This window comes from Colletotrichum higginsianum, chromosome 1 (genome assembly GCF_001672515.1).
Source record: "Colletotrichum higginsianum IMI 349063 chromosome 1, whole genome shotgun sequence".
NCBI classification, from domain to species: domain Eukaryota; kingdom Fungi; phylum Ascomycota; class Sordariomycetes; order Glomerellales; family Glomerellaceae; genus Colletotrichum; species Colletotrichum higginsianum.
In genome coordinates, this window is record NC_030954.1 from 3,079,876 (window position 1) to 3,107,821 (window position 27,946).

At 55.6% G+C, this 27,946-nt stretch overlaps 6 protein-coding genes across 6 annotated transcripts; 2 read left to right on the plus strand and 4 right to left on the minus strand.

The window, feature by feature from the left end:
- Positions 1–227: 227 nt before the first annotated feature.
- Positions 228–2,837, minus strand: CH63R_00947 (Exocyst complex component Sec10; the record flags this gene model as incomplete). The annotated part of the gene is made up of 2 exons (XM_018295922.1): positions 228–2,587; positions 2,642–2,837. The coding sequence occupies 2 exons, from the start codon at positions 2,835–2,837 to the stop codon at positions 228–230; spliced, it is 2,556 nt and encodes an 851-aa protein (XP_018164284.1).
- An 888-nt stretch (positions 2,838–3,725) lies between these two features.
- CH63R_00948 (uncharacterized protein) lies at positions 3,726–4,100 on the plus strand (the record flags this gene model as incomplete). Its single annotated transcript, XM_018295923.1, has 1 exon — positions 3,726–4,100. The coding sequence occupies one exon, from the start codon at positions 3,726–3,728 to the stop codon at positions 4,098–4,100; it is 375 nt and encodes a 124-aa protein (XP_018164285.1).
- Positions 4,101–5,517: 1,417 nt separating this feature from the next.
- CH63R_00949 (Pre-mRNA splicing factor CLF1) lies at positions 5,518–7,851 on the minus strand (the record flags this gene model as incomplete). Its single annotated transcript, XM_018295924.1, has 1 exon — positions 5,518–7,851. The coding sequence occupies one exon, from the start codon at positions 7,849–7,851 to the stop codon at positions 5,518–5,520; it is 2,334 nt and encodes a 777-aa protein (XP_018164286.1).
- A 6,715-nt stretch (positions 7,852–14,566) lies between these two features.
- Positions 14,567–16,767, minus strand: CH63R_00950 (TAP domain-containing protein; the record flags this gene model as incomplete). The annotated part of the gene is made up of 3 exons (XM_018295925.1): positions 14,567–14,602; positions 14,657–16,090; positions 16,267–16,767. The coding sequence occupies 3 exons, from the start codon at positions 16,765–16,767 to the stop codon at positions 14,567–14,569; spliced, it is 1,971 nt and encodes a 656-aa protein (XP_018164287.1).
- Positions 16,768–18,075: 1,308 nt separating this feature from the next.
- CH63R_00951 (Type III restriction enzyme) lies at positions 18,076–21,544 on the plus strand (the record flags this gene model as incomplete). Its single annotated transcript, XM_018295926.1, has 2 exons — positions 18,076–18,306; positions 18,374–21,544. 2 exons carry the CDS (start codon positions 18,076–18,078, stop codon positions 21,542–21,544), a joined length of 3,402 nt encoding a protein of 1,133 aa, XP_018164288.1.
- Positions 21,545–24,303: 2,759 nt separating this feature from the next.
- CH63R_00952 (Zinc finger transcription factor ace1) lies at positions 24,304–26,694 on the minus strand (the record flags this gene model as incomplete). Its single annotated transcript, XM_018295927.1, is given in 2 exon segments — positions 24,304–25,941; positions 25,951–26,694. Coding segments are annotated over 2 exon segments (2,382 nt in total).
- Between the last annotated feature and the right edge of the window lie 1,252 nt (positions 26,695–27,946).

Sequence of the window (27,946 nt, forward strand, 5' to 3'; positions counted from 1 at the left end):
GGGTGGGAAACGGAAAACAGCCTGGGCCGTTCCAGGACAGGTCGTTAATGTTAGATGTAAAAGACGTCACGATCAGAACTCGTCAAAGAGAGACGTGGCGCGCGTAAACTGTGGTATCATATTCCATCATTATCAAGACAATGCAAACACACCGTCCTATATTCCTCCCTGTCCCCCTTCCCCCTCCTTCCCCTATCAATAGCCTTTTGTGCAACCCTCCCGACAACTCAAAGTCCAGCCAAAACGCTCTGGATGCCGACGGTACCGGCGTCGTCGCGCCGCTGTACAAAGGCCTTGAAGTCGGCCTTGGTCAGCTTCTTGCCCTGGCCCGACGGACCCGCGGCAAGGGTACGGGACTTCTCCCTCAACGCCTCGGGGCCGACGATGAAGAGCGAGCCGATGTCGGTGAGGAGCTCGACCGATGTCTCGACGTCGGGCGCGAGCGACCACTCCTTGAGCGTGGACGAGTACTTGGACAAGTCCTGCGCGACCATGAGACCCCCCGTGGCGTTGACCTGGAACTTCTTGAAATGGTCGAAGAGCAGGGCCAGGATCGCCAGGGCGACCTCGGAGCTCCACACCTCCAGGTTCTGGCCGTCGACCGCCTGTGCGGCGTGCTTGGTGACGCGAGAGAGGAACTGGCTGATCTGCAGGCACGTGGCCGTCTGCAGGGAGTCGAGGTCCGCATCGCGCGGGCGGAAGTCGAACTTTTTCTGGCTTGCGAGGGAGCGCGTGACCCAGTTCGTAACGACGTCGATGGAGCTACGCATGACGGCGTTGGTCTTGCGCTCGATGCTGTCGATGGCCGACTTGGTCTGCGACGACATGCTACGCCGCACTGTCGTGTTGGACTCGGCGAGCTTGATCAGCACTGTGGTGATGAAGCGTTCCATGATGCTGGTAATGGTCACCGCGGGGCGGATCGCGGGGAGGTATGTCAGGTCCGGCTCCGACTTGATGTTCTCCTGCGAGGATGCCTGGTCGAGGGCGGCGTCTAAAGCCGTCTCAACGTAGACGCGGCCCATCGTCGTCAGCAGGAGGTTGAGGAGGACGTTGACGTCCTTGGGCGTATCGACGGGAGAGCCAAGCTCCAGGGTTCTTCGGACAGACTCGGCGAGCCACTTCATCATTCTCTTGGCGTTGGCAATGCTAAGGATTCCGTCTTCCTCCGACACCTCCACGTCGTTCTTGTTTTCGTTGTTGTCTTGGATCCCTGCGACGCGAAGCATCATGGCCTTCTGGGTGGCCGTCAACTCGGATGAGTCGAGGCGCTCGAGGTAAGCGTCCTTCGCCGACGACAACAGCTGTGAGCTCTGCTGAGCGAGCGAGGCCATGAAGCCGGTGGGCGCCTTCTTCCTCTTGGAGTGATAGGTCGTGAACTTGAACAGCAGCGAGTTGTATGTCTCCTCGAGACTCTTCCTCTCTCGGTCGATATACGAGTTGCCGACGAGGTATGGGACGAAAAGCTCCTCCATCTGCTGGTCGAGGGTTTGAGAAATCTGCGGCGAGGCTGGCTCCGGGTGTTCGGTTAGGCCGTGTGATTTGAGGTCTTCGATCAGAGCACTGATGTATGTCCTAGAAGAGTGCAGTGATCTCAGGAAGGCCAGAGACGAGACCTCGTTGGCCTTGTCGAGCACCATCTCGAGCCTTTGTTGAATGGACTGCTGGAAAACTCGTTGGATGAACTTGATCAAGACGGTCTCGTAGAAGGGGAATGCCCGCTTGATGATAAAGGACTCCTCCTGCATGACGAGCTTGACTTCGTCAACAAGGGACTGAAGACTGGCCTCGACGCCCGGGGGGTCGGAATCAGGGTCCGCGATTTGTTCCCAGGTGTCTCCATCCATGGTCACTTCATCCGAGATCAGCTGATCTCGGTCGATGAAGAACTGATGCTGGTTGACAAAAGTGGCAATGACGCTGGAGCCACCGTTAAAGTCGTAAAGCACCTTGGAGCATTCCATCATGTCGTCGAAGTTCTGGCGTCGGTAGCTGCTGTTGAACTGCTTCAACAGCTCCTGCTCCAACGATTCCGAGAACTTTTCGAGAAGTTCTCTAGTGTTGTGGGCGCGGTTGTTCCCAGTGACGCCGTTCGTGACTCCGTTCGTTCGGAACCCATTCGCGCCGTTTGCCTGGCCCCACGATAACGGGTCGAGCCGCTGGCTGATGCGCATGAGTTGACGAGAGATAACGGCGCACCGGACCTTGTTCTCCGCTGCGCCCTGCCTCTGGATCTCCTCCAGCGACGTGAGCTGGCCTGTTTCGCTGACCTCGATCCAGCACTGGATTAGAAAGTTGGCGTCTTGGGCCCGTCTCCTCTTCCTGTCTAGCTCTTCGAGCTTCTCGCCGATCTGCACAGCTATGTTCCCACCCGCCTCTTGCCGCGCGTTTCTGTCGGCGCCGTTGGTCGTGGGTTGGTTCAGCGACAAATCGAGCGCCTCGAAGGACGCCATGGACTGGTCGAGCTTTCGGCCAAGGGTATCGAGGGTCTGGTCATGCTGGGCTTCGGCCCTTCGTACGGTGGATTGGAGTTCCGATTCTTTCTCCTGGAGTTCCTCGGACAACGATCCAAGCTGCGAGAGCGCATCTGAGGGGGAATTGGGTCAGCAACGTGACGGAACAGTGGGCGGGAGTGCCGTACTCTCAAAGGTGCGGATGAGGGGCTTGGGGTCGAAGGCGGGCTGCGAGGGGCCCGACCGACGGTTCGCCGGTACGGCGTTCTCGGCTAGGGTATCGACGAATTCGCGGACCACGAAGTCCTGGTTCGAGAAGTCGTCGAGGGTGAAGCTGGGCCCTTGAGGGAACAGGGACTTGGCCCCAGACCCAGCCCGCTCCATGGTGGCGATCGGGGCAGAGAGAGCGTGTTCGTAGTTCGCGGGGGTCCAGTCAGCGGCACTCGGCTACATGATTTGGAGAGATTGGTCTTTGGGTGTCGTTGAATTTATTGCTAGTGATTGCGTCGTCGTTGTCGAGAGCGCGTTTCGGGAGCACGGGCATCTGTGGCCGGTTGTCGGTTGAGTGACGAACTGCCTTTCCCTGTCCCTTGTGTGCGCTTTGGGTTAGCGTACACGATACCGCTCCGCCACTGGGTGCCCGGGACAGGTACCTACTGATACCTAACTTGATACCTAGGTATCCACATAAGCACTTTCGACACTTATTCAATCTCCATACTTGTCACGTGATCAGTTTAACTGTCACTGACGACACTTCTATTCTCATCCTCTCTCTCTCCTTCCACCCTTTCATTCTCAGTCTCGCGACGGAGGGACTGGCATTTAGGGAAACCCACGCCATGTGTAAATGCGTTATTTATCATGTTTAAATCAATTGCTAGCACAAATCTTGCGTCATTGGCTATCGCAAGAATGGCATCAAACCACTTCCGCTGCTGACCCAACCGACGGAGGTCAGGACCGTCTCACATGCAATTGATGCATGTTGGCATCCAAGCAGAATTGACAGACTCATTGATATAAAATGATGCCTTGAAGGAATTCCTGAGCCATTCAGGCCAGCATTTTTGGGGAAAGGTTGCTTAAAACAGTCAACTTGGTGTATTGGCTGGGGTGATGCTGTAGATTGGCAGCATTCTCCGGCCGCCCAGTGACTTTGTTTCCAAATATGCCAGGTAAAGTGACCCTTTCGATCTAATCGTATCTAGCTAGGAGTCTGCCACGTACGCTCATTTGAGATTTGGGGGTATCGCTGGATGTGGGAACAACATGCTTGAACTGCCGGACCGCTTCGACCCGAATGTGCAGCCGTTGGAACGGAGCCTTGAAGACGAAGAGCGCGCGGAATACATCCGCCTTCTGCGTGACGTACTCTGTCTATCCGAAGATGACATCAGCAAGGTGAAGCAAGAAGTCGAAGAGGGGTCCGACGAGCTACTAAAGGTCCCTGGCAATCGCTCTTTGCCCTTGGAGACTGAAAAGGATGGCTGGAGAGACCCTTCCTCTCTTGTACGCCCTACGGCGCGCTTTTCGAGAAAGGGACGCACTTTTCGAGAAGCGCTGATCATCGAACATGTTGATTTGTGGGAAGACTCCGACAGCGAACCATTTCAAGTTGTTCGCTCTTGTTCTTCCACTGAATGAAGCATCTAGCTTCGGAGCACCGCACCCAACGCGCCGTCAAGTACTACTACCTTCGATACACGATGATGGCAAACTGCCACTAGTTACTGCGGGCGTCTTGGTGTGTTTCCAAGACACAACACCGATCGCATGTAAAGAAGCTGGTTCTGCCGGTTACTAACCACGCTGGATCAAGTATTCTCATCCAACCCCTCCCCCCCCCCCCCCCCCCCCCCCCAAAAAAAAAAGAAAAAGAAGTAAAGAGAGGGGAGGGAGGACAAAACAACACCAACATCTTGTAACCGGGCGCCTGTTACATTGTGGAGGTGATCTCAAGAAGTCACGGTATGATACGGCGTTAGGCACGGAGACGTTCGCAACTTAGAAAGCTATCAATTGCGACAGCCAACAGAAGCTGACAGGAATAATACAATAAATCCTCCCTCCCCTCCGTCGTCTCCTGTTTCATCTTTCATAAATAAAACAAAGATACAAAACATCTTCTCCGCCCTCCCAGGCCTTCGCCATCCATTTGCTCCTTTTCCGCCCTCTCGCGGCCTGTCGAGTACGTCATCCCCCTCCCAGAGGAAGGAGCACGTAGAACCGAGATGCCGAGGGAGAAAGACAAAACACCTAGGAAAAAGAGTTGCACAAGTGCAGCCTCATCGACACCCTTTTGAGATACCTCCCCTTTCCCCATTTGAGGCGATGAACAAAAAAATTGGTAATTACATATTCAAAACCAAGCAGCGTCATGTTCGTTGCGCGGCATGAGTGTGTCTTGGTTGTGTGATATTCTCTGCGATATCGGTATCACGGAAATGACTGACTGCGAAGGGAACGACCTGTCCCGGGTCTGGCTCTAAGATAGAGAAATGTACAGAAGAGATTGATGCTGTGAGAAGCGAGAAATGAAAAGTGGAAAAAAGAGATAGAAAGAGAACAGGAAACGTTGAGGGAAAGGGAAACTATGTTCACGAGTGCATGAGGCAAATTACGCCGTCCAAAGAGGGCCATGCCATCCATGTCTGTCGCGGTCGTGATGAGAGGTTCGGGATGGCAGAAATAGTGTGCGCGGCAGAGAGCAGGACGGGCGATGAATGAGATGGGTATAAGGTAGGTAGTAGGGTAGTGAGAGTTGCGCGGGAGTGTGCATGTGTGTTGCGTCTCGGGAGAGACTTGGGTTAAGGTGTATGTGTGTGTGTGTGTAACGAGTAGGACTTTTCGAGTACTGTAAGCCATCTATGCTGGAATGCAGAGGCCCCCTCCGTCGAAAACGATGCTCCGGAAAAGACCTGGGTATAAAAAAGGACGGATCATGATTCTGGGTGTCGTGAAGCGCCATGGGCGAGAGCGGAGCTCGCAGAGTGGTGCGCAGTGGCCATTAGTGTCTCATCACCGCCATGGCTTCAAGGCATTTTGTTGTCGCCGGCTGGACCTATTTGCGGTTTTGCTTGTTGATCTCGCCTAGGTTGAGCCAGCTCATATCTGACGATGTGGCCGCCATGGCGAGAGGGGGCTGCTGGCTGATACCAATCGGAATCTCGTTTTGGGTTTGCCTGTTCGGCAGGCTCGGCGCCAGCGAAGTCGGGTAGAGGCTCTCGGCGTACACGCTGCTCGGCGCACGATTGGCACCCCAGGGTCTCGAGGGGCCGGTAGGGTCCCATGCGTCGCGGACACTCTCGGGGATACCGCTTGAGTATCCAGAGGACGCGTCAGACGTGGGTCTTCGGGGGGATTCAATCGTGGCAGACACTCCGTCCCGGAAGGGGATCTGGTTCGAGTAGTTGGATACGGTCGGACTGCCCGAGACGACACGGCTGAGCTCCGGTCGGCCATCGTGCTGAATGGGCGGGACCGTGGTCAAGTCCTGGGTGATGAGATGTAGTGGAGGCACAGTGGCCGAGTCCTGTGTTATCCGGTTCTTGTAGTTGGTGTTGGAGTAGTGAGAGCTTCGATCCGAGTCGACGGTCGTCCGCTTCGAGTTGCCGAATCCGAGAATGTTGAGCGCGCTGCCGCCGGACCAGTATCGGTTCCAACCTGAGCTTCTGCGCGTCTCGCCGGCACGGCCTACGGGAGCTCCCCGGGGCGTCGGGCGGGGCTCGACGACATCGGCGGCGAACGAGACACCTTTCTCATCGCGAGACGGGGGCGAGAGGGCAGATTGTTCGTTCATCTGAGGTATGGGCTTGCCGATAGTGCTCTTGAAGAAGCTGTTCGAGTTATCGCGGTTGCTACCGCCATGCGCGCCACCAGCAGACTTAGGAGTGTTGTTGCCGTTGACCTTGCCCATCAAAATTGCCATAGAGGAGAAGGAGCCCGCAGATCCTTGCTGCTGGTGACCACGGAAGTGACCATTGGGGCCAGGGCCAAAGTCGTCGTTGCCGTATCCAAGTCCGGCCTTCTCGTCAGGGAAGCCTCTCGGGCTCATACCCCTAGCGTTCGGACCACCCTCGACGTTCTGCTGATTCTTGCCACGTCGTCGTCGAATACAGAACAAGATCAGACCAAGGAGAATCATAACACCAGTGATTGTGCCGAGAACGATACCGAGGATGGTGTTGGCGCCGACAGCAGCCGGGGTACCGACAGCGGCGGTCTCGGAACTGGCGGATGATGAGGCCGAGGCCGAGCCAGAGGGGGAGGCGCTGACGGACGCGGGCAGGGTCGAAAAGGAGGTCCCGGATGAGCTCGAGCTTGCAACAGTCGAGGTCGCGGTGGTGCTGCTTATCGAGCTCGTTGATTCGCTAGTGATGAGAACTTCTTGCTCGCTCAGTTTCTGGACGGCATCTTCCCAGCTGTTCTCGCGCGCATTGAACATGCAGAGAGGGTCATCGACGGACCCAGAGCCTCCGGCAAACACGACGAGCCCGTCAGAGCCCTGGGCAAGGGCATAGTTGAGCCGGGTACCCGCGGGCGCGAACGTTTGGTTGTAGGCGGGCCAGTCACTGAGTGTCAGCGAGCGCTTCTCGAACTCGCCAGTGGCATCTCTCGTGGACTTCTTCGAAACCGCAGCGGAGTTGGCGACGGGGGCACCCGAGGCATCGATGAGAACCATTCGCTTGACCTCGTTCGGTGTCGTTGAAAGGTCAAAGGTGTACAAGCTCTTACTTCCATCATCTCCATTGATGAGGACGGCTCTGATGGCCGTCGTGTCCTTCATCAGAGGTTCCGCCAATGTCGCGCCAGAGTCGGTCCAAGCCACGTCGGGGTTAAAGAGCATAATCTTGTTGTTGGTGGTGCTGCCTCCGACCAAGACCGCCTGCGTATCGGACCACGGCAGGAGGATGGGGTTCACGACGGGTGCCGCTGACGACGAGTAGGCCCTGGTGTTGTAAGGCGCTGACGCTCCAACCACGAAAGTCTGCGTCGACGGACCCGAGTATCCATCCTGGCTGCCACCGTACATGATGATCTGGTCAGTACCGGGGAGATATGTTGCTCCGTGGAGAAGTCGGTTCTGTGTGACGGGGTCCTGTGGTGTGATGGACTCCCATTTGCCCGTTGCGTAGGTGAACTTCTGCAGTCCGCGATAGTCGGCCGATGCCCCTTTACCCCCTACGATGTACAAGCCCGCCTGGCTGGCATCCTTGGGATTCGAGCCCACGCAAACGGCTCCCGTAACAGATTCACCTTGCGTCAACGTCTTCCATTTAGCGCCTTCTTCGAGTGCCAACGACTGGAAAGCGCCAGCGGCGTATGTGTAGAGAACGTTGTCGTGGATGACTGAACATATGTTCTCCAGAGCGACCTTGGGCTCGGGGAGCTTCATCGTGTTCGTATGTTGAGTCGTGTGATGAGATGGCTGATGCGATCGTGTCGGTGAAGATGCTAATGGGAGATGGTATGTAAATGAACGGCGTGCAATCTACAGCGTAACATGAAGGTGCTTATCGGGTAGAACGCGTTGATTCAAAGCAATTTCAGAAAAGGACGATGATTCGATTCCAATGTGACGGTTCCTCGGAAAAGCGACAATGTCTCCTGACAGACAACTTGGATGATGCGGCAGTCTAAACAACGCAAGCGGATGCCCTCGAGGCGTCGGTCGAGTCGGAGGACTGAAACGAGTCGGTATATCGAAGCGAATTCGGCCGATGGGTCCCAAGCTGGCAGGATGTGAGGCCAAAGAGTAGAAGATGAGAATAGGCGGACCGAAGGGAGAAAGAAACAGAGCCGTCAGACTTGTCGTGTACGGGAGGTGTCGCCCTTGTCTCGGGTTTGATCTGCAGAACAAAGTTTCTTCGACTAGTTCTAGACAGACAGACGGGAAGTAGGAGGAAAAGACCCAGGCGAATGAGTGAGAGGGAAACAAAAAAGAGGATTCTGCCGGTTCTCCTGTATCCTGAAGGCTTCGGTGTCGCAGGTTTCGGGGGTGGTCAGGCGAAGACCTCACAGTCGTTGGACAGGTTCGGACGTATGTGTAGGTGTGTGTGTGTGTGGGTGTGTGTGAGAGGTGCGAGATGGCGTGGATATGTCGTATCGCCCCGGGGCTATTACTGCTGCTCGTATCGGTCGACCGGTCGGTTTTTCCCCCGGTGGAATAGGGAGTAGGGAAAGAGGGCGAGCAGGCGTATCGTGCACTGGCGCGTCGAGGAATCGAAGAAGGCTTACAATGAACGACTCTTTTTTTTGTTTTTGTCTCGCGAGAATTCAACGTTCCAGACGATGAGTAACAATTCCACCTCGAAAGAGAGAGAAATGCACACGGCACCGAAAGGAGGGAAGGAGAGGGAAATGGAGACCAAGGGAGAGAGCGAGAGAGAGAGAGCGAGAGAGAGAGAGAGAGAAAGAGAGAGACCAGCAGAGGAGGAGAGGCGAAAAGAAAGAGTGGTACCCACGACTCCGCCGTGGTCCTCTCTCTGTCTGCTGTCGCTGTCAGCGCTTGAACGCCTAACTGGCAAGACTGGCAGCAGGAGTCGACCGGGCACACAGCCCAAGTTGCAGGCGAGGAAACACGAGACAGGGATTCGGAGAATCGTGACCGGGGGGTCGCCAGGCACGTCCTGGTCCAGCGTCCGGGGTGGCTTGAGCTTGTGGTAGGCGAATCAGATGGTCCAAGAGCCATCAAGATGGGGGACGAGACAGGGGACGCACCATGAACCCTTCACTCAACCAGCGGTCCAGCGCCAAAGTAGAGCAAGGGCCAAGAATACTTGGACCAGTGGTGAGACAATGCGGTGCCGCCCAGGTACAGGTCGAGGATGCAACTACCCTGGAGGCTAGACCCTAGCGCAGCTTTTCTGGATCAGCGCGAGATTGGGAAAAGGGGGTGCCAGGGTGTCTGACCTATCAACGGAGTCAATCTCGTCGTTCCTGGACCGGGTGGGGTGGCCTTTTTGACGCCCAGTCGGGTGTTACTGTACGGATACACGCAAAAAGAAAGACACAGCCAAACGGTTGCCCCCAACGGCTAGCCGTCGAGCAGTCAACCGTGCAGCCCAGTAGAAGTGCCTTTACTGGTCGGCCAGCCAGTCAAGCCGATTACACCAGACGGTCATTTGCGATGTGAGCCTTTGCTTCCCGCAGCGTAAAAGCAAGCAGAATCGCGTGCCGGTGAAGCAAAGCAACGTCTGTCTGTAGGCATCCGTACCTTGTCTCGTTTTCTTCTTTATTCGGGCCTCGTGCTGGCGCACCGTGCTCCAGCTCGAGGGACCTCATGGCTCACCATTCGACAGGCCTCGGCGCCAGCGTCCTAACCTCCTAGAAGTCGAAGGATGGGGGGAGACGACATATACATGGTGGCCCGACACATCACACCAGACGACGGGTGACTGACAGCACAGGCTGGCGGCATCACGCTGCTGCCAGCCACTGGTAGCGCAGTCTGTCCGTCCGTTGCCTTGACGGTTTCTTGTTTTGGCCCATCTAAGTCGACAACCACATGCCCGTTTGCTCGCCTGGACGGTGCGTCAGTTCTTACTTGACGCCTGTCTCAGAGTAAACGATTTGGCATCCGGCCAATGCATTCGAACAAAAATCGATTGACGACAAAACCCAAAGCGGCCCAGCAACGCGTGGACGCCTGCTCCCGGCTCTCGACCCTCAACACACGCGTCTAATATCGGGATGCCTGCGGCATGGGACGTCGAAACGGGTCAGAACAAACGGGGACCTGCAACGAGGCGAGCAACAGACAAGAAGAAGGACGAAACCTGTGCGAGCGAGACCCATCCGTCCGTGAGTTGAGCGACCCGGCGACCGCGAGAGAGATGGAGGGAGAAAGAGAGACTGGCGTAATCCTGCACCACGCTCATTAAACTGGCCGGCTTTCACAGGTAGTCCCCCAGTGGACGAATAGGCCGGCAAAGCTGGGGAAAGGCGGCGGCGGAAGAGCACCAGCGGCGCAAATTGGGAGCAATCAAAACGATGCCTGCCGTCCTCCGGCTGCTCCCTGGTCCTGGAGCCGATGCTCAGATTCAGGTCTAGCGTGGACCATCCAGCCCCATCCCATCCGATCAATGTATGTATCAGCAGCAGCAGCATCAGGCTGAGGGTTTGCGGGCTTTTACTGGAATCGGACGAGAAAAATGCAGTGCAGCGCCGTGGAGGGCAACGATGGGAGCAAAAGGGCATGGTCGCCAAGGCCCCCCGGAAGGAGAGTGGGAGTCGAACCGGACTGGGAGTCCGAAAGAGAATCCCCGGTGTGTCGTTCCCATTCCCACTGTCACCCATGGTCGGGGGAGCAGAGGGGCAAGTCAGTCAAGTCAAGGAAAGGCCCGGCTGGCTGGCTCTTCCATCGCTGAACTGGACAAACGTGGGCGTTTCCCCCCTTAGGCTTGGCATTCCTTGGGCGAAAGTTGTCGTGATGGGTGAGAGAGATGGACGTAAGAGATGTGAGAGTGGCAGACAGAGAAGCAGGCAATTGAACGACTGCTCTGACGCCTGCGAGCCCCCAATGGCATTTTGGCTGAAACGCGCTAGACAGGCCAACCCCTGCGTCATCCGACAGCGCCCCTGAGCCACCCAAGCCCAGGAAAATGCAGTGTGCCCACCAGCTAACGATGCCATCCTACCTACCTAGGGTACACTACTTACCTAGGTGCACTACATATCGCAGGCAGTGTCGACCGTTTTTCCTTTCTGGAATTACCAACCAACCAACCTGTCATTACAACCGTCACACGCCGCTCAGCACCTCCTCCTCCTCTTCCCTCAATACATACATAGGCATCCGTTCAGCTCCATCAGCTGCTTGTATACGACACAACGCGTCCTGTCCAGGCTGAACCGCCCCCCCCCCGGGCATCCTGTATCCTGTTTTAAGAAACACTGAACAGCGCCCCTGGTGCATGTCCGCATAGCCCATTGCCAATGGATCCATCCGCCTGCATCCGGCCGATGTAAGCGGGCAAGCGAAACGGCCGGAGAAAGGATGCTGCAGTATCTGTCTCCTCAGAAAGAATCAAAAGGGTAAGATCAGGACGGGCGGCATGGCCGCTTTCGTACGATTCCTTTTCCCTTTTCCGCCTTCGCTTCAAAAGGGGGGGCGCCGGGTCGTGACGATGCTTTCCACAGCCTTCCGGCTCCAAAGAGGGTCGCGCGACGGACGCCCTTACAGGTGTACGGAGTACAGTCTGTATCATCTAGAAAACAGTCGAGACTGCCCCGTCGCGATCAAAGCGGCGCACTACTCGATGCCATGACATCAAAACCCACCTTGCACGTTGCACGAAACGGACCGGATTCTATCTGTATCTGATATTGGCACCGTCGCCGATGGAGCTGCCACCCGTCGAGATGTGACCGATGGCATCTGCTCCCGTGCTCGCCCCCCTCTCCCCTCTCATACCCGACCACGATCCTCCCTCACCCCATGTGCCATTCCACTGTACGCGACACAAGCGACGTACTGCCCGCTGTGGAACGGGGAGGAGGAGGAGGAAGAAGAAGAAGAAGAGGGGACAAAGGCGCCCGAGGCTCAAGCGGCCTGCAAGAAACCCCACTGCAATGGTTCCTTTCCATCAGGGCCGCGTATTGCAGAGAATGACGGGCGGCTTGATTCTCAACTCAAGCAAGGGGCGGAGGGGACAGAGGGGCAGAAGGGGGCCAGGCCATCAACCTGACAACCACGAACCCGCGATGTCCATCTAAGGCCGCCCGCCCCTCCTTCGCCTCCAAAAACTTTCATCAACCTCCAACGGCGCCGACCCCAGTCTCGTGAGTCGCCACGCAAGAGAGCATTCCTAAGGGTTTCAAGGACATTGCCTGTCCCAACAAATAGATAAAAAGAAGAATAATGCTCAATACGAAAGTCGAGCCAGGTCGTAGTTCATTCCCTCTGCCTTGTCTGCTTTGTCCGGAAACCACCGTTGCCAAACTTTTTTTTCCTGCCTGGGTCAACCCATCCAAAAGAACCCGGTCTCGACTTGACTTCCCACGGGGCATCCAAGCTCTGTAGCGGTCAGACGCAGGTCCCGGCAGGCCCTTCCTTTGCGGCAAAGATGAATCGGCCTGAACATTCCTCCTCCAGTGCACGACTGCCTTCCCTCCCGCCCCTCTAACTCCGTCTCATCGCCCCTTCATCGACGGTCGGCTCTCGGACTGCCGCGCCCAGACACTGAAAGAGCGGCATAAATCATCTCAAGTATTGCCTTGTGAGTCTGTCTCGTCCAAACTTCTCCCCCGCGCCGTGTCATTCCAACGAGAGAACCTTGATTTCTTGCTTTGAACGTGCCCCGGGAGCTGGACTACTCTGCAAACCGGTCAGAACCGTCGACGGCTCTACAGAACGTGACGTGACGCCCACGCCTCCCCTCCACATGCCCGGTCACAGTCGCACCACGCGCCGAAGCCTTCCATGCATACACCGCTGAATCCGTGTCAGCATGTATGTGTGCGTGATTCGCCGTCAAATGATGAGGTTCTTCTACATGGGCGGACTACCGACACGAAGGTTGCGCGGCCGGCCATAACGAATCGTAAATGAGGAGAGGTGATCTTTCCAAAATTAAACAAAATCAAAGGTTGACAGCAACGAACGGGAGGGCTGTCCTTGAACTACTTCCACCCACCAAAAAGACCATGTGGTATGGTGTGGAAAGGGATCTCCCGGCAAGCGTGCATGACATCGAATCGGAGCCCCTCCCTCCCTTCTCCCCTCCCTGTAATATCAGCTGCTCTAGCTGCTGACTACACAAAACGGGGGACTGGTCAACTCTGCAGAGGCGCATTCAAGTACCTACCCAAAGCAGGTAGCATATGAATAGGGATTCCGATCTTCAGTCCCCTTTCCCAGCAGAACGTGCCCAGCAAAACGTGCCCAGCCAACCCGCTCTGCATCGCCACACCCAAGAGGGAGAAGGAGAGAGAAAAAAGAGATGGAACCAAGCAAACAAGATTGCGATTCGCGCTCCGTCTCGCATCTCTTTCGGGCATGTGATCTTCGCGCCTCCAGGAATCTCTCGAGTCCCGCATGATCCACCTACCTGTGTAAGCGCCCGCGAGAGACAATGTCGCCATACCGACCGACCGACCAACCTACAACGCGGTGCTAGTCCGGCGCCCCCTTTCGGATCCGATTCGTTCCTCGGGCCTCTGTTCCTTTCTCTCTCTCTCTCTCTCTGGGGCTTTCTCTGTGACTTCAGAGACGGAGACATCGACGCCCCGAGGAACCATTGACGCTAAAGAAGACACAGGCTGGTTCGTCTTGGAATCTTAACGTTCCCTTCCCACCAGTCTTCCGTTCGTTTCACCACCACTCGAGACACCCCTTCCCCAAACCGCGCGCGTCCGGACTCCAGTCGGCATCCTCCTCGCCTTCATTATCACTTTTATTGGTCTATGGAAATACTTCCGAGCTTCACTTGGAAGGAAGCGTGTGAACGAGGCTTCCTAAAATTTTCTAGCTTAGCCATCTCTTTTTTTCTCTCACAAATGTCATCGCCCCACAGCCTATTGAGGCGGATCGGATTAGTACCGGACTTTACGTCTGCTGTCCCGTTCTCACATTCGGAGCTCATCGAGCTGCAATCTAATCCGCGCATCTTCACGTCATATCAAAGGCGGACAGAATGGTTTATGACGACCCCTCCATGTGGGCAATTTGATGATATTCTCTTGGTATGCCGTCCAAGGCTGTAACAGCAACAATCCCCAGGTACCAAGAAACATACCGCTGCCTCTATGACGCGCTTTGATACCCGAGCAGAAGTATATACGAGTGCCGTTGGATTCCCCCTTTCCATTGCCAAGACCATCTCTGATTTTCTTTCCTCTAGTTCCGCCTCACACATGGGGTAAGTGACGGCTTCCTCCTATCCTCCTATCTTCCGAGCCCTGGACATTTGTCAAGGACCCCTACCCAATCTTGCTTTGATCCTCGGCGTGTGGAGATACATTTTCTTCCCTCCTTCCAATATATCGCTGTTGTGGGCCAGACGTCCGATGTCGTACTTGGACGGCCCCAGCATGGTCTTTTCCTAATCCACCCTTGTCCTCCGAGTTCCTCAACGCCCCCAAAGTGGACGAGACGAGCACAGCATTCTCTAGACGCTGGCGAATGCTTCGGCTGGCAATTGTGCCTGCGTGGGGCTTAGTATTGGTTTTCGGCGGTTCCAGATTTCGGATCATCTTACCTTTTTCTCGTGAAAGACTGCCAAGGCCCTGGTGAAGTCCCACGCGACGTCGGACAGGCACATTTCCGAGTATGTGGGTGTCATTGTCGTCTGCTTTGATAGTTCGACAATCATGGCCTGGCGCTGTTCTTGTTCTTGCGCTGACGGGGCTTGGCCCTCGGCAACGAAGATGTTGGGGAGCGGGTTGTAGGCCCTGAGGGAGAGCATGTCGCTCACGACGCGAATGGGGTTGCTGTTGGGTCGTCCGGGTCCCAGGACGAATGTGCGAGAAAAGCTTCGGAGACCCGTCTTACCGGACTTGTCACATTCTTCAAATTGGCCATGCACGGAGATGATCATGCCGTCAACTCCGCCGGCGGTCTGGCCGGTCGGGTCGGCGAGACCAGGCAGGAGATGGCAGTCCATAATGTACTTGCTGATGTCCGACTTGATGTCCGGGTGCTGTGTTTTCGGAAGGTCGTTCCAGAGGTTCCACGTCGCCTCCCTTCCGGTGATGAGCCTCGCGGCTCGGGCGGCTGGGGTCGTGATCTTCATCAGATTCCGAGACTGCTTGATGTATGAAGACCAGGGGAGCGGCTGTGGCAGATTCTCGTCCCTGACGGAATGGGTGTCCACAGCCAGAGAGAATTGGCTGTTGTCGTCGTAGTACTTGGCTAGTAGACCTGTGCGGTCCGTGTCGAAGCCGAGGAAGAACTCGAGCAGGAAGGCCTCTCCGATGCCGGCTACGTCACGGAAGTCGGGTCCGCGCTGGGGAATCGGCTTTGGTCGACCTGCTGCCTTGATTTCCGCAATCCGTTCTGGTGTCAATTGCTCACCATTCAGGACCTGCAGCTTGGGGAAGAAGTGCAACAGCTCGAGCACCACCTTGGGCTCCGCGACTGGCAGTGGGTTGCCCGTCAGGTACAGGGTCTCTAGCTTCTTGAGCTTCTGGCGCCATCTCCACAGGCCCGCGACAGACACGATCTGGTTCCCGCTGAGGTCGAGGTTCTTGAGATCGGGGAACGTATCCGCCATCTCCTCGACTTGCGCAACAGTGTCGATGTTATTGTTGGCCAGGCTGATGCTGTGGATGGCATCGATCTTGGCTTGGGGTGTCTTGAAGAGCTCGTCGCAAATCCTCATCATGACCTTGAAGAGCTTCTCGGCTCTGTCTTTAGACTCCAGCATTCCCATTTGTATCAGGCCTTCGTCCTGGTTCAGGGCGTCCAGTCTCAAGAGCTTGTTTTCCATGTCGTAACGGAGTGACATGATGCTTTGGAGTTTCTGCTTTGTCTCTTGCGCTGCCGCGGATGCTTCGTTCGCCTTGGCGATCGATCCGTCACTATCAGAGATCTCCAACTGCGTTCCAGCAAACGTGAAGGTATTGACTTTGAGAATTTCCTCCGCATCTTCCTTGCTTGCCGCAATGTTGACCAGGTCCCCTCTCAAACTCGACTATTGATGGTTAGCGGTTTCAAAGTCATTAACTTCATCCCAGCTACATAGAGGGCATACGCAGCCGGTATGGGGCTGTGTGTCTCTCGCTTCGCGTGGTAACTGGCGTTGCAACGAGGCTGGTCCATTCGGCATCCCTATGTAGTTCCCCCGAGCCTCACGGCAACACTACATACCTTCTTGATGTGCACCGTTTTGTTGCGGCCGGACAGGGTGGTGGCTTTTCGCTCCAGGAACATCAACAGATCACGTAGACCGCCGTCATCATTGCTTGCGGCCTTGCTCTCCTTCAGACCCTTGACGGTCAGCCAGACGAGGCCAGAGCTCTGTGGCTTCCTCCTTGATACCAGATCGTTTCCATCGCCAGTGTCCAAGTGTCGGGCAATCGCTTGGTGTACTTTCGAGCCTGGCTTGCCGGAGGGAGCGCCAGATCTTGTTGATCCCCGAGGTCGCGAGTTGTTCGTGTCAGCCGGGGCTGCTCTGCTGTTTGGTCGCCGTGTGCCACTTCCTCCGGCGGCGCTACCCATGTCAAGGTCTCCGTCCCTGTCGACTTGGGTTCTGCCACCGCGGCGCTTCTGAATGCCGCCACCGCGCGACGTCTTGGCCCCAACAGTAGAGTTACGGGTGTCGCGCGCAGGCTGCGACGTCATGCTGCGAGGAGCTCGTGGAGGCGCCATCTTCGTCGAGTTGTTGCGACGAGCAAAAAGCGACAGGTGGTGTTCGGAGATGGGTGGAGAGAGGGGTGTTCGTGGATGAGGTTCGCTTAATGAAGTCGAGGATGGAGACGGTAACAAGGAGCCCAAGGTTTCGCTGAGCGCCGAGAATAACTATGAAAATGATCGTGGAGGCGAAAAGGAATCGCTGTTGTATTGTAGAGCGAACGGCCGTTGTCTCGTTTCGGGGGCGCAGGCAGCTTCAAAGTATGTAGGCACCAAGTGCCGTGGCGCAGGCTGCAAAAAGAGCAGGTGTAATTTCGGCAACGTCTTTGAGAAATTTGCAAAGAGAACGATGAAGACGTGGCCAACACGGTAAAAGCAAAGACCATGCAGCTTTATGGGTGGTGTCCGAGGTGAGGTGAGTGATGAAGTGAAAGGAATAGATGTGAAGAAATTCGTCTGTCGCGAAAAGCAGTGACGTTTGAGTCAGCCCCACTAGAGGCCACCAGGCAGGAACGCTCAGATCGCATGCGACCTTACCTGAACTGGATTAGCGTGCTTGCTGGCCATGGCTCAACCGACCTTAGGTAAACTTGCTGCTTTCAGCACGTACAGGTCCTCCTGTGGGTACTTGGGTAGGTAGGTATCTTGAGGGTTTGGACATTTTTTTACTGAATTTGGATTGTCCTTCGAAATAAACCTATTCCATTTACATCAAGGATTTTTCAATGGTTTCCGCTTGTTGTATTGAAACTATCTCTGATTTCCGGCTTACAACCGCTGATTGTTGTCTCGCCAGCGTGTTTATTCAGGGTTCTTCCTAGGTTCAGTATGAACACAGCAAAAAGAGGGGGGGGGAGGAAGGATTAAAGAGACAATCAATCGGCCCTTGAGCTTTGAAACAGAAAGCTTTTTCGTTCTTTTTCAACACATCACATCATATCTCAGATAACAATTCCATAATCTTTTCAGAAAAAGCCAGAGTTAGGACCATGGTTGCTGGCCAACAGAAGAGCTACAGCTCTGCGGATCTTACAACAGACCTCGGCCCCACTTGGAAACACCGGAGTGGGTCACCATCCCTATCAGGGATGGCATTAAACAATCAAAATCAGGTGACTCAGATACGCTTTCGCGTTGAGCTCGACGACGCGTCTGGCAAGGTCGCCACGCGAGCCCCTCATCACCTAGGAAGAAGAAACATCGACGAGTCCGTAGCAGGCAATTCTTCATAGCGACCGAGGGAAATCTCACCATGCTCACGGATTTCCGGTGAACAACCAAACACATCACTCACTCATCGAGTGGGACTTGATTGCTGTTCTCGCCATGGATTCTGACGAATACGACGACGACCTGGCAGACGAGGATTTGGTGGAAGCCCTTAGCCAGAGTCAAACTGTGCCATCAAGCACATATGTGTTTGATGCGCAGACTACGCCTTCTAGGAGAATATCTTCAGTCACCAATACTCTAGCTTCGTCCTTCGGCCGGACCGACACGGGACGCCATTTTGAAGGCTCTGGTGCAAACACAGTGGCCAAGGTTACAGCGCCCAGTGTAAGTCTATATACCTTTGACAACGTATTTCTTCATCACTGCGATCTCGTCTCAAGCGGTTTCACAGGCACTTCAACGGGCAGCATCAACCCAACCTCTGGGAAACGAGTTGGATGACTTACCCTCGGATGCTTTCTCGTCTTCGCCGGAGCCTCTGTCTGCCGCGCCGCCCACCGGGAACGCGGTATCTACGGCACCCAGAGCTCAGAATGGGCTGACTCGCACATCGTCGTCGACATTTCGGCAGACAACTCTACTAGGCGGAAGAGTGGCAGACGACGCATCCGTCCAACCTTCTCAGCCAGGGTTTGGCCGGGTCTACAGGGGAGACCGGCCAGCAGAAGCCCCTTCGCAACATGCCATCAATCGCGAAGCCATGAAGACCTGGTTATATCCAACCAATCTTGGAGCCACCAGAGACTATCAGTTCAGCATCGTCAAGAACGGGCTGTTCAATAACACACTTGTCGCGTTGCCCACGGGACTTGGCAAGACATTCATTGCCGCGACCGTCATGCTCAATTACTATCGCTGGACAAAAGATGCCAAGATTGTGTTCGTTGCGCCAACCAAACCCCTGGTAGCGCAGCAAGTCGACGCTTGCTTCAACATTGTGGGAATACCTCGATCCGAGACGACGCTCCTTACAGGCGACACGGCACCGGCCCTCAGAGTCGATGAATGGTCGTCCAAACGAGTATTCTTCATGACGCCGCAGACGCTGCAGAACGACATCTCGCATGGCTATGCCGACCCGAAATCCATTGTTCTGCTAGTGATCGACGAAGCCCATCGCGCGACAGGCGAATACGCATACGCAAAGGTCGTCAAGAAGATACGACAATTTAACCCCTATTTCCGACTATTGGCATTGACTGCGACACCAGGCTCAAAGATTGAGACTGTGCAAGAAATCATCGACAACCTCGGGATATCACACATCGAGATCCGGACCGAGGATTCGATCGATATCCGCCAATACGTCCATCAAAGAAACGTCGAGCAAGTTGTGCTTGATCCCTCTGACGAAATGTGCGAGATCAAGGATCTGTTCTCCAAAGCCCTGAAGCCGTTGATGGACAAGCTCACTCAGCAAAATATCTACTACGGCAGAGATCCCATGGCAATCACAACATACGGCCTGGTCAAGCAACAGCAGGATTGGTTCGCCAGCGTCGGACGCAAAACCAACCCCGGGGTGCAGTTTATGATGAGAGCCATTTTCAGCATTCTGCAGAGTCTCGCCCACGCGATCAAATTGCTCAATTTCCATGGGATTCGACCTTTCTACGAAAACCTGAAGGAGTTCCGGAGCGAGACCGAAGACAGAGGGGACAAGGGGTCCAAGTACAAGAAGCAAATAGTTAACGACAAAAGCTTCCAGGAAATGATGACCAAGGTGGAAAAGTGGCTTCGCACTGAAGGCTTCGTTGGCCACCCGAAGCTTGCCGCTCTGCAAGACACCGTTCTCAACCACTTCATGGACGCTGGTCAGACTTCCACTCGCATCATTGTGTTCAGCGAGTACAGGGATAGTGCCGAGGATATTGTCCGGGTACTAAACGTCCACAAACCGTTGATCAAGGCCACCGTGTTCGTTGGCCAGGCCGACTCGAAGCGGTCCGCAGGCATGAAGCAGAGCGAACAGATTGCAACAATCCAAAAGTTCAAAGACGGCGAATACAACGTGCTGGTCGCAACGTCCATTGGTGAAGAGGGCTTGGACATTGGGCAAGTTGATCTCATCGTGTGTTACGACGCCTCATCTTCGCCCATCAGGATGCTCCAACGTATGGGCAGAACAGGGCGAAAAAGGGCCGGTAACATCGTACTCTTGCTGATGCGAGGCAAAGAGGAAGACGCATTTGCACGGTCAAAAGACAACTACGCAGAGATGCAGAAGCTGATCTGCGAGGGGAGCAAATTCAACTTCCGCCACGACCTCTCGACCAGAATTGTGCCTAGGGACATCCGCCCGGAGGTGGTCATGCAGCACATTGAGATCCCCATCGAGAACACGCAGAACCCGTCCCTGCCGGAGCCCAAGAGGGGCAGGGCAAGGAAGAAGCTGCCCCCCAAGAAATTCCACTTGCCAGACGGCGTCGAGCTGGGCTTCATGAAGGCATCAGACATGGGTAAGAGCGGCGCGGCCCCCAAAAGAGGCCGCCCCAAGAAGCAAGAGCCGACAGAGGTCGACTTCGTCGCGGACGTGCCCTCGGTCAGCGCGGTCGTCCTCACAGAGGCACAATTGGCCGAGTTGGACAAGGTGTATCGGTCTCTACCCGCCAGTCGGGCCAAAATCGAAGAGACGGAGATGCCGAGTCTGGCTGCGTACCCCGCGCTTCAGCGACGCCTCCGGCCAGTACACAAAGTCCAACACGGCCAGCGAACGAAAAGATTTGTCAAATTGTGCCAAAAGTTTGCCAAGAACCAAGACACCAGAAGCCGCTACATACAGCCATTTGGAGAAGAGGACATGAGCCGATGGGAGGATATTCCGGTTCCGTCCTACGGTAGCGACACAGAAGATGAAGCGTTTGCAGGCAAAGGGACGGTCAGAGAGCGGCAGTTGACGATGGCGGTGTCGGATGACGACCACGCCGAGGAGTCACGGCCAAAGAAGCGCAGATCGACCGGCGCGCCCAAGCGTTCGGCGTTAGCATCTGCCGCAGCGCTGATAGACGACGACATGGATGACGTCGCGGACGAAGAGTCGCCGCCGCGACGGCAACTGAAGGCGAAAAAGGCCGGGGCCGGAAGGGGGCGTGGCAAGAAGGCCCCGAAGCTACGGGGGCGCGGCATCAACAGCGACGAGATCGGCGACGACTGTGACAGGGACAGCGATGCTCTGGACACGGATGGGTCGGACAGCGGAGGCGACCTGCTCGATTTCGTCGTCTCGGACGACCATCCCGTCTCCAGCATCCCTCCGACGTCTTCGGTGCTGGAGGCCACAAGCCCAGCAACGGCCACAGCAGGGTCGGCGAAGCGCGACGAGGCTGCCCGGCCGTTTTATGTGCCGACACAGTTCCCGGCGACGCAGGAGTCGGTCGACTCTTTGCCGGACCTCGACGACGTGCTTCTCAGTAGTAAAGGGAAGAGGAAGACGTCGCCGACGATAGCGCCGACGGACGAGTCCGAGGAAGCGGATGAGGATGAAGATGCTACCCCGCGACAACAGACGGGAGCACGCCAGCAGAGGAGACGGCCAGTGTTTGAGAGCGACAGCGACGAGTAATGTTGATACACACAAGGACTGTGACGGCTTCTCGCATGAATTGGTTGCGGCATGGATGGATCTGGACTGGCACGCCGGCATGGACATCATTACATAGACACTACAGGGAAGAACACAATAATGACTCAAATGAACGTCTTGTATTACTCTGTTCTACTCTGGCCATGGCCACCACCGACCAGCCCCACCAAAGACACCTGACGACAATGCAAACACACCCCTCCTGATATCTAGATAGTCTCAAGGTTAGCAAACGATGTAACTAAACCCAATGCCAAAATGAAAAAGAGATATTTGACCAGCAAATTTCAGAAACCTGAGTTAAAAGCACAACATCCCCACCCCACCAAACGCCGCCCCTACCCCCCGACGAAACAAGAGACGGCACATGACGGTGCAATAGTCCCAAGCCCATGTGCCGGTTCAAAGAGTAGGGTGTCTCACGAAGGGCGAGGCCGAAGGAGCGGCGACCCTCCCAGCCCATCATCCAAACCCCTATCCCTCCCCGACCCTCCAACCCCCCCAAGGCACCTCCATCGGCCGTTGCCTTCGCGCTACCCTTGAGAACACACACGCAGCCCCCGGTATCCTGAGCTACAGAGCTCCCAGTGGAGAGTGCGCTGCAGTGTTCCCGGTGGTGGTGTGCGATCAGGTGAGAGCTCCGGCAGGCCGGCGAAAACGCATGTGAGGGTGAAAAGAAGAGGAAAGCAGGGCCCAGAGAGGGGTGGTGAAAGGGCCGCCTTGGAATGCCCGGGGCGTCTCAGACGGCTCTTCCTATGAGTATAAAAGGTTTTATGACTTCATCATATAATGGTCATTTCTTGCGCGAGCCCCAAAAGCATACGTCGGGAGCTCGACAAGTTTGGGGAAAAGTCCCCAAGGAAAAAAGGAGAAAGAAAACCAGGTTTGCGGGCTTACCTCTCTCTAACACGGGACTTCAGTCAATTGTCCGTGGTAGTTCGAGACACAGGAAGATGCGATGCCTCGAAGTCGAGATCTGCAGAGGCGAGGAAGCCTTCGTTGGCGGCGATGGGAGGCTGGTGAGGTTGAAGAGTGCAAGAGGATGGAAATTTTCGCAGCAGAGGAAATGGTTTTGGAGAGTGGGTGTGGAGACGGAGGATACTGTAGGTAGCTTCCGGCCAGCTGCCCGCAGGCTCTTTCAGAAAGATGGCATCTGGCGAGGACCCACCGGAGCTCCTACCAATCACGTAATGGAAGCGACAACTACCCTTACTTACCTAAGACAGTGGACTGCACACGCACACCTGGCAAGAGCTCTATGGAATGCAGGATGTGAGTTAGGTCTGAATATTGATGATGCCAGCAATTAAAAAGTGGAAGCTAAAAACGGCAGAAATCACTGCGAATTGATTTCGAAACTGGGAATCTGGCTACGTAAGAATGAGCTCGTGGTAGTGCACTGCTCGTATCACGTGACCTTCTGCGCGCAGCAAGCGCGATTGCTGGTTTAAGAGGTATTCACCGTAGGGACTTTAGCATTGCTTGTACACCTTTAGGTACCTAAGGCACCCAGCCAGGTAGGTAGGCAGGTAAGTACGGGCAACACTTTGTCCCCACCTGCGAGGGGCAAGCTATAGCGAACTTCTGGAGAGGAGAGGACATTATGTTGGCCACTACACCATATCGGAGTCGTTATTATGTAGTCCTCTTCGGCATGATGGCGGTTTGGAGTCGGTACAATCAGCAGCCCGCCGCAGGAAGCTTTCGGGGGCGGACAGATTCAAACCCAAGGAGGGTGGGAGGGGGAGACAACTCCAAGAACGGTAGGAGGGAAAGCATTAGTCTCGTACAATAGCGTCTGAGATTGGTTCCTTCTACCTATTTTGGTGTCTACCTACTTTTACCCTTTTCGTTTGCCCTCCCAGTCACCACCCTCTCCTCATACGTTTTCCACGCGCAGATCCCTCCATCGCCTGAGCCCTTGCTTTGCCGTCATGTCCCGTGGCGCATCGAAAAGTGAGGCCAAATATGGGATGTGTCAGATCTGGGCCCCGTGCTTTCGACGTCCAGCAGGATGCAAGACAATAGCGCAACGCTTGGCCTCGCCGTGAAGACTCATAACCAAACCAAACACGTCGTTCCCGTAACCCCCTCTCCGCGGGCACCCGAATCTGGTATCCCCGTCCGCCCACATCGACGTCTGTCAACCGGTGGTTTCTCTTTTTTTTCTTTTCCAAGTTTTTTTGGTGCGTTGTTTTTGCGTTGTTCGAAAGGGAAACCAGAGCAAACTACCGTTCGGCAGTGCATGCGAGAAGGCCTACAAACCAGTGACTGTCTCAGCGAATCACTCCACGGCATTGCTCAACGGATACCCTCAAGAACTGGTTTTGGTGTGGTTTAGGCAGAATCGCCGTGTCAAAATTGAGCGATAACGTTTCTAAATCGTCTTCCTCAAACCACGTAGGAACTAGCCACCAGACCCTCTCTGGTTGGGCTGTCCAGCCACCAATCCTCTTTCCAGCCACGTCTTCTCTATGATCAATCTCATGTGAATCGAAAATGAGAAAAGAATCAAATCCAAGAGCAAGCTGAGTAGTTGTGCGAGTCCAATAATACAAAAAATGTTAAATAAAGGGGAAGGTCGAGCGTCCGACCCCCCTCAAACCCTCTCGAGGCTTTGTCCATACCCAGTCATTAAATCATAACCCAGTCCCGCCCCGAATGAATATTGTGTCACATACGATGGAGCCGCCGACGAGCGCTCCCATCGTACCCATCGCCCGCCTTCCAGCACCAGTTTACTGGCTCGGAAAGTTTTGATAGTCCATCCAGTCGATAGACTGGAACGGGTCCTGCGAAGTCTGGGAGTAACCCAAGCCAGCACTAGGCACCTCGCCAAAGAGGGGCTCGTACGTCTTGGTCACAGTGGTGGCCGGGAAGAGCTGGAAATCGTTGCCGCAGAACTCATTGGCGCCAGTGAACGTGTCCTCGAAGCCTTCGTCCACCTCAGCCAGCGAGTTTGGGGTGTAGAGCATGGCATTACCCTGGCCAATGGGGGAAATGTGTGGAGCAATCTGAGCGGTGTCGATCTGAGGCTGGCAAGTGGGAACAGGTTGGTAGATGGGGAAGGCCATGTTCATCTTCTCGGCAAAAACAGCTCGGTCGGGAGTAGGGAGCTGGGCGTGGGCACCATAAATGTCCTCGTTCACAGTGAAGTCAGGGCCTTCCTGATACGAGTACGGGCCGTAAGACACGTCGGTGGAGGGAGTGTTGTGGTCCGGAGGAGACATCGACATGTCAAGCTGGCCATCGAATGGGCCCGAAGCGCCCAGGACTTGGTCGAACTCCTCGTCCGAGATGTACGAGGGGAACTCCATGCCGTCTATGTGAGAGGCCAAGTCGCCCACAGGGCCGATGGCATGCATGGGGGCGAGAATGGGGTCGTTGAAGTTGAACTGGTCCAGTGGTGGAGGAGGAGTGGCAGCGCTGCTGGTGGAGGGAGTAGGCATGTGGATGAGCTGGGGGGTGGACTGGGTAACGCTGCCGGCATTGCTCGAGGGCTTCTTGCCGTTGGTCTTGGTGCGAACGTAATGCCAGCCGTGGGCCTTCTCCATGTGTTGTTTGCAGTTCGACTCACGCTTCGACTTATACGGGCACGGCGAGAACAGGCACTCGTACATGGGCGGGGCCGACGAGTGCTTGTCGTTGTGGTGGCGGTCCATCTCCTTCTCAGTGGGCCAGCCGTACTCGTGGTATTTGCAAGACTTGACGGGACACTTCCAGGGACGAGAGTGCGTCTTCTCGTGCTTGGTTAGGTCGCAAGGGCGCTTGAACTCCTTGGGGCAGCCGGGCTCACGGCACTTCTTGGGGGCGAGCTCCTCGGGGCTCGCGTTCTTCTTGCGGCGGGCCATGGAGCGCATAATCTCCTCGTCGTCCTCCAGCTGTTGGCTCAAGGAGCGCTTCATCTGAATGGGGCTCTTGGCGTCGTCGAGGTCGACCTCCAAGCCAGTCGCCATGGAAATGGCCTTGCCGTCCTTGCGGACGCGGACGAGCTCGGCAGGGCGTCCGTTCTCGGCGATGCCACCAAAAAGCTTGATTTCGTCGGTTCTGCAGAAGACGTCAGCATGGTCAAGTGATAGGCGGGAACGGGTGTCGTACGGGTCAACGTCCATATCGGCAGCGTCTGATCCAGTTTCCTTGGCAGCGGCAAGCTGGCCGGCGTACTGGCGAATCTGTTCCACGAGATCGATAAAATAGCCGTTAGTGTAAGGGCGGTCGTTGGGTCGAGTCTGTTCTCGGTCGCTAAGGTATTCCACAGTGGCTTGAATGCAGCGGATCGACGTCAGGCAGAAATCAAGGTACAAGGCGGCGGTCTTGGTCCTCTCCTTCATCAACGATCGATAAGTATTTGCCCGCACTCCAGTTTCATTCAGGAGCTGACTTACCGGTGCCATGAAGATGAGCGTCTTTTCAAGGTCTCTCAGGCAGATGATCTCCTTTTCTCTGATGCGCCTGGGGACGTCAAGAACAATCGCCTCGAAGTCCTTGAGGGCAGGCTTGGCCCGGAGCGGTCGGAGGACGTGCTCGTGGATGCGGTTGACAGCCCTGGAGCTCAGGGCGGGAAGCTTCTCCATGGTGGAAGAAGAAGTGTTGGCGGCAGACCTGGTAATGGCCGATGCCTTCTTTGATGCCGTGGTCGCAGGCTCTGTCTCGGCGGTGTGTGCAACAGAGGTGCCGAGTCCGCTGTCTGATTCATGATGTCTCGAGGAGCGGCGGGTTCTGGGACGCAGAATGCGGCGTTCCGTCTCCTTTGACTTGTCCTTTGCCATTGCGGGGTCAACGACGGGAAGGTTGAGGAAGCCTCTAGGCACGGGAAGGCTGTCGTCGCGGAAGGACTTGGCGTTGGGAGAGACGAGGTTGATGTTGGACAGCGACTTGTCGATGTCGTCGACAATGAGCGCCATGCGGCGGCAGTGAGCATCGACAACGTCGTCCAGGTTGGTCTGGGAGCGTCGAAGGCTTGGAGGAGCAGTCAAGGCATCATCCGAGGAAGACGTAGTAGGACTGGTGGGAGAGTGGAAGGTAGCGCCCTTGCGGAGGCAGTTGGTCTTAAGACTGAGGCCACTGGCGGCAGGGGACTCCGGGCGAGTCACCGGGGTCCTGCGTCGAGGGTTGACGGAGACGGACATGGTGACGGTAATGACACGGGTGTCCAGAACTCTGTCAACTATGGCGTGTTAGATCTCTTGCGAGTTTATCGAGTAGGAGGTAGGGCTGAAGAGAGAGCACGGGGTGAGTCACGACCAGGACCACGCTGGTAGGCCCGATGCCCAAGTCCTAAACTCTTGGGCAGGCCCCCAGGTTTGGGATTGGTCAATGTGATGATGTGGCGGGAATTGTTTGAGATGGGAGAGGTATGGGCGACGTATATGAGAGCAGATCCAAGCCTTACGTTAAGATGGGATATTGGTATCGATGAGGACAATATCGGTGCTGTGAATGTGATACAACGGGAGGCCGGAAAAGCAGGCAGAAGGAGGCAGACAGCGAAGCAGGCAAGTCGATTTAAGTCGAGGCCAAAAACAGTCTGCCTAATTCTGAGGGGTTTTGGTGTGGAAGAGGCGATGCGAGACGATGGGCGGCTTGCAGTCGTAGTACGCGTCGGCGAATAGACGGGGATGGAAAGGGGAAGAAGAGTTGTTTCTTGTCTGATCCGTGGGATGTCTCCGGATGAAAGACGAGAGGCGAGGTGAGTAGAGGGGGGGGATGGGTGGATTTGGACTGAGGAATGGCGGAAGACGGTGGTAGTGCGGCGGCCTCAGTGGGACAAGGCGTTTATGTTGAGGAAGCGGCGTGTGTGTCCCTAAAAGGCGAGGACAGACAGGATGGGAGGGGAAAGCTGGGGACGAGGAGAGGATTCGAGTCGAAGAAATGACTGAGAGAAACCGGGGAGAGAGAGAGAGAGAGAGAGAGAGAGGTAGTGAGCAGAGCGAGGATGCAGAAAGGCGGACTGGACTGGAGCGACGGTCGAAGATTATCGGGGTTGATTAGAAAAGCAGCGCCAGCAAGCAACAAACAGCCAGGCCGGGAGTCCAAGGGCGCTGGAACGACTTGAGCGGAACCAGAACTCTGAGAGCGCCCGGGGCGAGAGGCTGCTGCCTAAACGGTTAACCAATGAGAGAACGTCGCGGCCGACCGGTGGAGGCGGAGCACGGGCTTTGCGGACCATGAAGGATCCGACCCCTGGTCCGCCAACGACCCTCGAGAGATACGTAGTTTTTTACTCCTCGTTCCCGTCCCCTCCTCTTCTAGGAACCGCTTTGGCTACGTACCTGGCTACCTAAGATATCTCACTTCCTTCCTCATCGCGACATACGGATCCCTCGCTCATGTCAAGCTCTCACTGCTTAGGAATGGATTCTGGCGAGTCTTTTCTGGTAG